Consider the following 13,254-nt stretch of genomic DNA (forward strand, 5'->3'; position numbering starts at 1 on the left):
TATTTTTTCTAAATACTTTATATAATATTGTAATCAATTATTCCTTAAGTGTTGATAGAATTCATTTTTGTGAATTCTTTTTTAAGTAATTGAGGTTAAGTAACTTGCTCAAGGTTACATGGCCAGTTATTTCTGAGTGTGGTGCTAAGTATCAGAGCCTGGATTCGATCCCCCAGGTCATCCCAACACTGGGGCCGGTACTCTTACTTGCTGTGCTACCTGGCTGCCCCTTTGTGAATGTTTTTGTGAATCCATCTAGTCCTGGTAATTTTTTTTCTTAGAGATCTAGTTGATGACTTTTCAATTTCTTTTTCTAAGATAAAGTTATTTAAGTATTCTGTTTACTCTTCTGTTAACTTGTTAAATTATATTTTTTGCAAATATTCATCCATTTCACTTAAATTCTAAGATTCATTAGTATATAACTGAGAAAAATAGTTCCTAATAATTGCTTTAATTTCATCTTCATTGGTGTTGAATTCACTCTTTTCATTTTTAATACTGTTAATTTGGTTTTCATTACTTTTTAAAATAATAATAACAAATGATTTGTCTATTTTATTGTGTTTTTTTTAAAAACAGCTCCTAGTTTTAGTTCAATAGTTTTATTGCTCTAATTTTTATTAATCTTTTCTTTAATTTTCAGGACTTCCAATTTGGTGTTTAATTGGGGATTTTTAATTTGTTCTTTTTCTAAGTTTATTTTGTTACACACTCAATTTACTGATTTGTTTTTTTTTTCTATTTTATTGATGTAAGCATTTGGAGATGTAAATTTTCCTTTAAGTATTCTTTTGGTTGCATCCCATAAGTTTTGGTATGTTGTCTCATTGTTGTAATTCTCTTTAAATAACTTATTTATTGTTTCTATGATTTGTTCTTCGACTCACTTATTCTTTAGGATTCTATTATTTAGTTTCCAATCTATGCTTCCATAGTCTTCTAGAAAATGTAGTTTTGGTCTGAAAAAGTTGCATTTAATATTTTTTCTCTTCTGCATCTGGGCGTGAGGTTTTTATGCCCTGATACATGGTCAGTTTTTTGTGAAGGTGCCATGTACAGCTGAGAAAAAGGTATGCTCCTTTCTCCTTTCTATTTCCATTCAATTTTCTCCAGATATCTATCATACGTAACTTTTCTAAAATTGTATTCATCCCCTTGACTTCTTACTTATTTTATGATTCGATTTAACTAGTTGTTTTATTTTTTCTTTTGTTTTTCAGAGGGGGAGAGGAGGGCAATTGGGGTTAAGTGACTTGCCCAAGGTCACATGGATAGGTTTGTGTGAGTGTGTGTGTGTGTGTGTGTGTGTGTGTGTGTGTCTTAAGTGTCTGAGGCCGAATTTGAACTCAGGTCCTCCTGACTCCAGGGCCAGTGATCTATTCACTGCACAGCCTAGCCACCCCAAGATTTAACTAGTTTTAAGAGGGGAAAGTTGAAGGCCACCACTAGTATAGTTTTACTGTCTATTTCCTCCTGTAATTCATTTAACTTCTGTGAAAATTTGGGTTCTATGTTATTTGTTGCATATACATTTAAAACTGACATTGCTTCATTATCTATTGTTTTTTTTAGCAAGGTGTCATTTTCCTACTTGTTCCAATTAATTAGATCTATTTTTGCTTTTGCTTTGTCTGAAATCATGATTGCTACCCCTACTTTTTTTAAACTTCAGCTGAAGCATAATAGATTTTGCTCCACCCCTTTATTTTAACTCTCTGTGTGTCTGTCTCTTTCAGCAACACATTGTTGGCTTCTGGTTTTTAATCCATTCTGCTATCTGCTTCCATTTTATGGGTGAGTTCATCTCATTCCCGTTCATAGTTATGATTCCTAACTCTGTATTTCCCTCCATCCTACATATTTCTATTTATCTCCTTTTTATCCTCTTTGTCCTCTAAAGTCTCTTTTGCTTCTGACCACTGCCTTCTTATATTTACCCTCCTTTTTATCACCCTCCCTCCCATCCCTTTCCTTTTCTACTTACCTTTTGGTAAGATAGATTTACATTACCAATTCAGTATGTATGTCTGTGTACATACATACATACATACATACATACATACATTTATATTTTTTCCCTTTTTGAATCAATATAGATGTGAATGAAGTTCAAGCATTGCTTGCTCCCCTGCCACCATTTTCCATCCATTATAAAAGCTCTTCCTTCCATGCCTCTTTTATGTGAGATAGTTTTCCTCATTCTTCCATTCCTTTCTCCTTTCTCCCAAGGAATCCCACTTTCTCATTTATCCATTTTTCTTTTGCATCATCCCAACATAATGATTCATTCTCACAACCTCTTTCTAGGTAGAATCTTTCTAACTGCCCTAATAATGACAAAATTCCCAGAAGATACATGTGTCATTTTCCCTTAGAGAAAGGTATGCGATTTAACTTTGTTGAGTCCCTTATGATTATTCTTTCATGTTTACTTTTTTATACTTCTCTTGAGTCTTGTTTTTGAAAGTCAAATTTTCTACTCAGCTCTTCTTTCATCAAGAATGCTTCAAAGTCCTCCATTTCATTCTTCAGTGAGCTTTTGCAGTTCTTTTTCCATTTGGTCAATTCTGTTTTTAAAGGAGTTATTTTCTTTAGTATTTTTTCATACCTCTTTTCCCAAGATGTGAATTGTCTTCTCATATTTTTTCCTTTTCTTTCATTTCTTTACCCATTTTCCCCCTACCACTCTTATTTGATTTTGAAGCACATATTTTAGATCTTCCAGGAATTCTAGTTGGGCTTATGTCCAATTCACTTTTTTTCCCCTTTGAGGCTTTGCTTATAGCTATTTTGACTTCACTGTCATCTGAGCTTGTGTATTTGTCTTCCCTGTCCCATAGTAACTTTTTATAAAACACTACCATAATAGCTTTTCATGATGACATTCTTTTTTGTGATGGTTGTCATTGTTGTCGGCTCATTTTTATGCCCTATATTTTGATTTGGAACTTCATGGTAATATTGGTCTCTGGTCCTGGTGCATGTGTGTTGGGGGAGGGAGGAGGAGACGGGGTCCCTGTCTGAAGCTGCAGGTTCTTTTCACATTGCTATCTTTGCAGCTAATTCTGGGGGTTTCAAGTTTTGCTTCTTTTCATGCGGTGTGATATGAGGAGAGGTGTGCTTACTACTCTATTGGTCGGTACTCTAATCCTTGCCCAGGAAGCGTCCCGGATACATTGGGACTGCAGTCTACACAACTCCTCATGGCCTGTCCTCCCTTTGGGCCGGAAGTGATGCTGTCTTTCAGGGCTTCCACTCCTACTTGACTGAAAGTGCTCCATTTTGCCCTTAAACTGTGACCTGGAAGTGAGTATAGCTAAGGGAGTTGCCAAATACCTTCTGGTCCTGTGTCTAGTGTTAGCACAGATATATCTTGTAATGTCCTTCTGATCAATTTCCAAGTCTCTTACCATCTCTGGCTTGAGACCTCTCCAAACTTTGGCTGTTTCTGTCACCACCACCTAGGCACACCACTGGTGTTCTATCCACACGGGCTCTGGAACACGCCACTCCTCCGTGCTACACTTTCTGACTTCTTCTGTGATCTTATGCTGAAAAAATATCTCATTGTGACCTTTTGTTAGCCCGGCTACTCTGGACTTTGAGTTGAAGTGTTATTTTAAAGTTCGTTGGAGGGGAATGTTGGGAGAATCCTGCTGAGTGCTTCTCTCCTTCACCATCTGATCTCCCTATGTATTTTAAAAGAAAACAAATTTATGCATAATGAATTTGTAGTTTCATGCATAATCCTCCTTTTCTTTTCTATTTTGCACTTGCAGACTTTCATTTTATTTGGTTTTTTGTTAAATTCACTATAAAATGTGAAAGTATAATCTCATCCAGAGCAAGAATTTGTTTATTTTTTGTTTTCAGACTCCAATGCCTTGTACACAGTAAGCACGTAACAAATGTTTGTGAAATTTAATCCTGATTGTCTGGTTGATACAGGGGTAGAATAAAAGTATAAGTAACAGGAAGAGTAGCAGAGGTGGAGGAAAATACAGTGGTGAGTGTAACTCTTCTCCCCTCCCTCTTTTATCCATTAAAGATGGCCAGATCACTTTCTATTGGAGAAGGGTGCGGGGAAAAAAAGATGCTATGTGTCCCACGTACACCTCTCCACAAAGATCCTCATGATAGGTTAGTCCTATTTGCTCTTGAATGGGTCATCAATGAGTAATCGTGAAACATTTTCCAGAATCTCCAAGGACTTCTTTTCTTTCCTTCATTCTCAGCATAGATGCAGCATATGGAACTTTTTAAAGGTCTTACTTATTTCTATTTAACATGTACTTTCTACTAAATGTTGTAGGCAGTCTTGTGGAATCTTCTTAAAAGGATGAACAGTAGCTTAAATACAAAAGTGTAATCTAGGATACATGATGTAAAAATTAGTAAATTGATTTCATATCCATATTATGATAAAAAAAAACCCCTCTCTGCATGTCTCAACTTATGGAGCCTTTTATAAAGAACACAGCCTGGAAACTATAAATACCACATAGTTCTATTTATTATCAACATTAAGACAATTTTGAAACAAAAGGTACATGATATAAATATTTTAGGACAAAATCAATGGTATTTACATTAAAAGTAATTTTATTAAAGGTTTTACTTTTAGTAAAACCTCTTTTAGCTCTTTTAAAAAACATTGGTAAATATTTAACCAGGAAAAAAATCATTAAAATGATTTTCAAAATATAAACCATGCCTGGTAAAAATACTTTAACAACTTGCTTGAGATAGAGGTAGGGAAAGGAGGGATATTGACAAAAGATTTACAGTTAAGTTTATGGGCAGTTGTTTGTGGCAAAGCTATTCATCACTATAATCACACACACAAATTTGTAACTGTTAGGCATGGAGGTTTTACTGCTTTTTCTTAAAGGAAAGATATTAAGATGATGAACTTATAAAATACTTCTAAAGGTAAGTCATGTAAAAAAGGTGACATGAAGAGAAAGAGAAGATTTAAAATAATAAATACATACATTATTTACAACAATTTGGAATGCATGAAGAACAATAACTTTTGATTTAGAAAGTTTTTTACAAACACATATTTTTCTCTTATTTGTTCTTACAACTATAATCTACAAACCATTTAATGATGAAGTTGTTTTGGGCAGCTAGGTGACTAAGTGAATAGAGCACTGGCCCTGGAGTCAGGAGAACCTGAGTTCAAATCCGGTCTCAGACACTTGACACACTTACTAGCTGTGTGACCTTGGGCAAGTCACTTAACCCCATTTGCCTTGCCTTCAAAAAAAATGAAGTTTTTTTAACCTTAATTTTGAAACCTCAAGATAATCAAATCTGTGTGCCTTCTTAAACATGTTATAATTCACTACTCCATTTCCATCTTGATTAATTGGCTATTAGTCTCATCTTTGAATCTGCTTAAAATGTTGAAAAACAGGCTTAATCAGCTCACTCTGCGATAGTAATTTTCTCTACCATGTTAGACAGATTTTCAGGCTCCAGATCTTCTTTGCTATTGTCTGAACTTTCTGATGAGATATAACAACCAGAGTCTCTTGGACAGTCGTTGAGCTGTGATGTGTTAAACGTGACATCTGGCTTTAGAGATGGGGATACAGGTTCACTCACTTCTTCTAAAACTGTAAATAGGAGAAAAGACAAGAATTAAGCAAAATTGAACCTTTTGTGGGTCTCAAGGTGGGACTGATCATTATTTTGAGTTATTCTTATTTTTTCACAATTAAAAAGGGAAATTGCAGGAAGCAAATATTGCATTATTTAAACACAAAAAAAGTTTGAGATCAAACTGTCTAGACATGGTTCTTTGACAAAAAGTACAGATTTTTGTCCTGATTCACTTTTACAATCCTGACTACAGTACAAACTATGTGAGGATGATGTCGGCTTATGTTTTTCATTGTTGCAAAACATTAAAGCACTATGTAAATAGATGTTGCCAAAGAGCTTTAGATGTATTATCTCTAACTTATCAACCTTTTAAAACACTCACTACAAGTATTATTGTAGTTTTAATTTTACATATGAGAAAATTGAGATGCAGAAAGATTAAATGACTTGACCACAGTCATATAGATAGTATGAGGCCAAATTAGAATCAGATCTTTTTGACTCTAAATATAGCACTGTAGCCCCTAAGGCCAGAGAGAGGAACTTATAAACACTGTGACTGATTGCTTCTCCAAATGCTTCAGTGCATCACCAGAGAAAGGCATTTGTAATTTGAAATGTATAACCCAGATCAATAGTGAGCCTTGAGAATAAGTCCATTGTTAATTTTTCAGCTCAAAAGTGTATACAGTACGATAATTTATAGGACAGCGGGAATTTATTAAATAATACGTTATAGAATTTTAAGACTGGATATGCTTCTCACAGTTGCCATTCAGAGTTGAACAATCCTAGGAAAGTTTGTTTCCTTTGCCTTTATACTACAATGGAGAGAATCAAAACAAGTTTACACCATAGGAAAGGGCGGCATTATTATGTCATATCTTACAGGTTAAGTTTTGATTTTCCTTTCACTAAGTCTTTCCCTCACAGTAGTGTCCTATACTTGATAGATATGCATGTTACCATCAGTTTTTAGGACATATGCTTTGGAAGATTTTTTTTCCAGGGAAAGTGATGGCTTCATATTACTCTATCCAAAGTTTTTTCCATCTGTTTTTCATTCTGGCTACCTGTGCTGGACACATTCTTTACTAACAATAAGAACTTATATTTATATAGCAAGATAATACATGTGATCAATATAATCAAATTTAACCAATTTAATTCAAAGACCCCTAACTATGTATTTTAAAATTTTCGGTTTAGTAATGTGTTTAATAAGCAGCTGAATTTTTATAAAGATCTTTTAAGATTTTAAAAATCTGCTAGCATTTTTTCTGATGTTTTCTAAAGCTCTGGAATTAATTAAGAAAATATTTATTGACTACTTGTTTTATATAAAGAATTATGCTAGGCACTTAAAACCAAAAATTTAGATTTTCAATCTTGTCAAAGAAGTGGTTTCCAAATGGAAGCAAATTGAATATAATTATAATGCAATATAAAAACAATGTGACTATACCATAAATATTCAGGCATTTATATTGCTCTGATACTACATCTGATTCAAATATATTAGACCTGTCACCTTAGTCTCTGAAATGTTAACTCTGGTTATGAACCTGCATGCTTTAAGATTTAAAGTTGGATTTTAAAATTATGTAACCTTTAAAAATGTAGGCTAAAGGTTATAAGATATATACATATACACACATATATGTAATATATATAAACATGTACATACATATGTAAATATACATTCACACATATTTATAGGAAGGAGACCAATAGAGAGTATAGTAAAAGAAACCCCACCCCTTCCAAACCTTACGAGTTCCCATAGAACCTTGAATGGGAACTTGTAGGTGTCCTCTGGTGACCCAGTCTGCCACTTGTTAGTAGGGTTTGGGGGGGATGTGTGTATACTTTCACATATGAGTATGTGTGTATATTTGTGCATGCATGTGTTGGTAGTTAGATCCATGTACCTGTTCTTACACATGCATGCATACATGCATACACACACACTTCCCCAAACTCTACTAACAATGGCGGGCTGGGTCACCCAAGGGCATAGTCAGAGAGGTAAGTTGCCCTGTCTCCAGTCCCTCCCATTCTCTATTCATCTTCCCAAAGGGATTTTTTCTAAAACATAGGTCTAACCATGTCATACCCTTACTCCAATGGTTCTCTCACCTCTAGGGTCAAATATAAACTTCTTTTAAAAAAGATCTTCAATTACTCTGTTCTCCACATTCTGTAGTTCAGCAATATTGACTTGCTGACTTTTCCTCACGTTGCATGCCTGGTCTTTGTGACTTTGTGTTAGCTGTCTCCCATTCCTAGAACACAGTGTCTCCTCCCCTTATCTCTGCCTCTTAGAATCTCTGGTTTAGAATCTTGACTGAACCCAAATGCCCACTTTTTAGGAGGCCCTTCTTGGCTGCCCAGAACCTGGTACCTTCCCCTCTAAGGTTGTTCATATATTGTGCAACCTGGGCTTCTCTGGGTTCTCCCAGTTCTCCTAACCCACAATTGAGAGGCCTTTTGATCATTCCCAGTTTGCCTGGCATTGCATCCCCTGCCATGTTGGGGGGTGGGGTAGTGAGGTAGCTGCCTTTGACTGGCTGTCGGCATCACTAAAATTAGGGAGGCTAAACCCTTCCCTCTTCACTAGGCTAAGCCACTCTCATTGGCTGTGTACAAACAGCAATGACCCAGATCCCAAAGATTGAACATCATGAACTGAATAGATGAGAGTGAGTGCCTCAGATTCAGGCAGCCAATCAAAAAAGGCTACCCCACCTATGTGGCAGAGGACACAGCATGCTCAAGATAAAGAGACCTGGGCATTCCCACAGGAGCCTGGGTCACAGAACTTTGGATTTATCTCACATATGTCTATGCACATGTTGCATCCCTCATTAGAATGTAATCTTCTTAAAGTCAAGGTCTTTTTGTTTTCATTTTCTTTGTATCCCTAATGCCCAGCATAATGCATGGCGAGTACTGTTGTTATTCAGCTTTGAAGGACTTTTCGGGATTTTCATGACCCCATGTGGGGTTTTTTCAGCAGAGATACTGGAGAAGTTTGCCATTTTACAGATGAGGAACTGATGCTAGCAGGGTTAGGTGACTTGCCCAGGATCACACAGCTAGTAAGCCTTTGAGGCTGGACTTGAACTCAGGAAGATGAGTCTTCCTGACTCCCAGCCTAGCACTCTATCCACTGAGCCACCTAATGCTGATTGAATGATTGGTTCATCTGTGGTCAGCTAGGACTGAAACCTAATGTAGCTCTTTTTCTGCTACGCTACACTGCTAGAAAATATGTCATGTAGCAAGAACTTTTATGAGATACTTTTAGTGCTATCAAAGCAAGTGAATTATTTGCCAGTTAAATGAAAAACTGGCATTAATAAGCAGCATAAAATAAACCAGAAACTGTGTATTTTATACTTATCTTTGAGCATCATTCACTACCAAAAGTCTCTCTTAACCTTACTTAGCATCCTTGATGAAATATGAGATAGTCAATAAATAAAGTTTGTTCATATTCATTCAATGCAAATGCAAAACTCAGAATTTCACAGTGTTAGTCCTTTCTCAGGGGAAGTTGGCAGAAGTCTTCTCTTCCAGCTAAATACTGCAATCAGCTCTAACACCATGCTAAATGCTCTTGTCAACTAATATATAATCATCTGTACTATCTGTCAAGCAATGACACCCCCCCCCCAAAAGTGTTCACCCTATTTACATCCTCAAAGTTAAAGTGAGGGAGAGTATTACTTTTTTGGTAGGGGTGGAAGAATGACAATTGACTATTCTGAGTCTCAAATTTCTCTTTATTCTACCACACACACACACACACACACACACACACACACACAATCCTCATAATATCCTACCCCAATATCCCATCCTCTTTACCTAGTCATCTTTAGCTACATTAATAACTAATGAAATCTTTTTCTACCCTTTCCTAAAGCTTCAATTATTATCATCAAGGCTAAAAAAAACTCTATTCAACTCTTTGTTTCGAATGAACCAAAGATGTTCTTGTAACCAACCAACAATAAAAGAAGAATGTTCCCTAAATGGTGGTATTACTTAACTGGCAGAAAAAAATTGATGGAAAAAATCTTGAGCTGTACTTCCCCAAATTCTTTATTTTTAACTTTTGACTTTAGCTTTAAAAATGGCTTTTCAGTTTTATGCAGCCATATATTCAAGGCCCTTATCACTAAAGTCACACTGAAGGTGTATATTTAATCTTTAGTGAGGTAGTAGAAGATATACGTACAGTAAAGTAACAGATAAAAGTAAGCTACTGTTGCACAGAGCAGAGTCTTCAGAACTCCCCATCTTATCAGCAAATGAAAGTCATTCTTTATTTCTTAAGTAAAGCACAATTTTATATAAAACAAATGGCATTTAGTAAGAATGGTCTAATATGTAACATACATCTTTTTGACATGTATACGCTAACACTTTCAGATTATCTGATTAGACTAAGTATCAAAGAAATGTTAGTTCTTTGGCTTATGTTTTGACCACAAATAGTGGTTATGTCAAACTTATTTTGCCTTTTTTTTCCTCTTCAAGCTTGACAGCATGTGTGTTTGTATATTCACATTAAGATTCATGTATATGGTATGCAATAATAAGTGTGAGGCTTCTTTTACTGATATTTTAGAGCAATTATTTAGGTCTTTATGAAATTGACTAATTTGGAATTTTCTATTTTCAAACATAGATAGCCACTCTATTTTGGAAGAAGATATATTGTTGTTATAAGCAACATAATCCTTGTTCTAGAGCCAAAATAGAAACTAAATGTGGAATGAAGGTAGGACTGGAAAGAAAAAATGGTTGTATAGAATATATTGCTTTGAACAGGAGAGCTATCATTATAGAGTTTCAAATGGTTCATGTACATTTGAGTGAATACTATTATAGCTATTAATATAAAGATAAAGAAAGAAAAGAAATGTATAATGACTTTCTGTAGTGCCATTTAAATACTGACCTTAAAAATAAAAATGTTAAAAAATGGTGACTTAATATTTTGGGGGCAGATGGAAGGATAATGGTCACCAATAAGTTTTAGAGTAGAATGGATTTGTGATATATAAACAATCACTAAAATATAATTGGCTAATATTTTTCCTATGAAATGTCTTTGTATGTTTGGATTTTAGGGGAAAGATTAATGCGTAAGATTCTTGTGAAGACAGTTATGACTATGTGTAATGATTTCCCCTTTTACCTTGAAATGCTTATCTTTTCCAGCTAAATAAACTATGGTAACTTACTTTCATCAAATAGATTTTCAGCTGCTGATAGCAACCTCATCCTGTCTTCTGGGTTTTCAATGTTCAGTTCAATCAAATGACTTTCCTTTAGATCTTTTAAATCTTCCAGGGTCTCATATCCATTTAGCAAAAGTGTCGAAGTATACTCCTAGACAAAAAAATAATTTAACTGGGTATGCTTTTGTATATGTATGTACACACCTCCGTTACAAAGCATCACACATCTTAACATTCCTAGAACATGCAGAATCTGACTATAGACTGTATAAAAATGATTTCTTGGGCTTTGGTAAGAGCCATAGAGCTGACATTCAAAGGAGTGTTTTTCCTCTCCAGTTCATCCCAGAAGCTCCACGTGTTTTGTCCATCCCTACCCATAGAGGAGTGGTGGAAGAAGGTCAACTCCAGGAAAGGGTGAGTAAGCAAAATAATGGTCTGGTGGAAGTTAGAGGAAGAAGAGGGAACGCGCTATATGACTGCGTCTGAAGGCTTCCTAGGGGCCTGCACTGCCGTCCTCCACCAAGCTTCCCGTGAAACTGCATTTTCAGTTCAATTCAGTGAGCATTTATTAAGCACCCACTACATGCCAGGCATTGTACTAGCTTCTGGGACTCCTAGTTACAGCTCTGCTTACGGTCTTGAGCAGCAAAGCCAGAGCAAGACCCAAAGGTGTCAGTGAGGAAGAAGCCCATTTTCTGTTTATCCTTTTTGTGTGAGCATTCCATTTGTAGACTGTAATTCATGAGAAATCTGAGGTGAAAACAACTCATTTTACAACCTGTATAGTTATTAACAAAACAGTAGTCATTTGGCTGTCTCTCTGAGACCAAACGCCCAAGATGGTGGAAGCCCTGCAGTTTACATGCCCTTCAAAGAATCCATGGCCGAGGGTACCAGTAAACTCTTATTGGTTAACACAGTGGGAGGTGGGTTATATTAAATGAGGGTCTTGGGTTACTTGACTTAGGTCACCCAAATCTTGGTCAAAGAGACGTCAGTTTCCATATCACCTTTCTTGACAGCAGGGAAAACCAAGATTTTCCCTGAACTTTATGAGCAAACATAAAGAGCAGGAATACACCCAACACTTAGAATTGCTTTTACTGTCTGATTAGATCGTGGCCTGGGTAAATCTTTAAGAGAGGTTTCCCACACTTCTGGTTGAGGAAGTAGAAAGTAGGGGGAAAACCTTGGTCCTGATATAATAATTAGTTATTAAATACAAGAGAAAAATATTCATTTCTCACATGGGGAATTAAGTACAATGTTGAATCTAATCAGATTTATAGTTCCTTACAGCAGGATTTTTCTAGTAGTTTATTCAATAATAGCTTTCATGCTAAAGATGCCTCAGGCCATTTTATTTAAAAGTCCTTTTAACCTACACATATTAAGAATGTAAGTGTAGCAATTATTATAAAGGGAGCCTAAATGCATATGTAAGCAACAGGGGAATGACCAATGAGGAGGGAGGAGGAATAATGGGATTATAACCCTCAGTATTGCCTTGTAATAAGAGGAAGTTTTAGATGAGAAAACCAAGTATATGTGATTCAGCCATTACATACTCCAATAATCTTTGTCTTTCTCTGTCTCAAACCCCCCACCCCCACCCCTCCCCTTCTTTTCATTCAAATTTTTAGACTCTTCCTTCTGGTATGACTATCCTCATTGGTGGGTTAGTGCATGACATTTAACCTAACCCTTTGTTATTAGCTGGTCTCACATCTCAAGCTATACTTCCAACCATCCGCCATTCACTAGGAAATCAGGGTTTATGGGAGGCACTTTGCCATCTGCTCTCATTTATCCTCCTTCCCCTTCTCACTACTGTTTTCCACCCATTACTCTTGGTTTGAGAACAGTAATCAAATCAATACCACATTGATATTGGAGTGGGCATGAGTTTAATCCCTTATTAGAATATGAATTCCTTGAGGTCAGTGGCTGTTTCACTTTTGAATTTGTATGGTCACTACCCAGCACAACATGGGTACATAGTAGGTGTTTTAAAAATTCTCTTTACAAAAATGCTTATATAAAGACTATTAGATTAGCTTCCTAGACATCACTAAGTAGTGATGTAATTATGTGTATTTCAAGTCAACCTCTTTGAACTGAGTCAGTTTTACATTTGTAAAATTCCTTGTACTACCTTCTTTCTAGCAATGTTATGAAGAACTTTGTAAAACACAGAATACTGTATACATGTAAGCAATGATTATTATATTGAATTATATATGTATAGTATATTGAATTATGTTTTATTGAATTCAGCAAGCATTTGTTAAGCACCCAATATTTGTCAGTTATTATGTTAGTAACTAGGGATGCAATGATATGTAGCTACTGTATATTGACTTCCTTTAATTTCCTACTT

General features: G+C 35.7%; 1 protein-coding gene across 1 annotated transcript in view; it reads right to left on the reverse strand.

Annotated features, from left to right (window-relative positions):
- Nucleotides 1–4,498: 4,498 nt before the first annotated feature.
- The window catches only part of LOC138149767 (SAM domain-containing protein SAMSN-1-like), a 60,463-nt gene continuing 51,707 nt past the window's right edge, over nt 4,499–13,254 (reverse strand). The window contains exons 7-8 of the mRNA XM_069073036.1: nt 10,875–11,022; nt 4,499–5,627 (exon numbers count right to left, since the gene is read on the reverse strand). Coding sequence (XP_068929137.1) covers nt 5,437–5,627; nt 10,875–11,022 — 339 coding nt within the window. The 3' untranslated portion in view covers nt 4,499–5,436. The remainder of the gene's footprint in view (nt 5,628–10,874; nt 11,023–13,254) is intronic.

Source organism: Petaurus breviceps, unplaced genomic scaffold (genome assembly GCF_028583685.1).
Source record: "Petaurus breviceps papuanus isolate PSGF00001 unplaced genomic scaffold, PetGlider_PUasm1.0 90849, whole genome shotgun sequence".
NCBI classification, from domain to species: domain Eukaryota; kingdom Metazoa; phylum Chordata; class Mammalia; order Diprotodontia; family Petauridae; genus Petaurus; species Petaurus breviceps.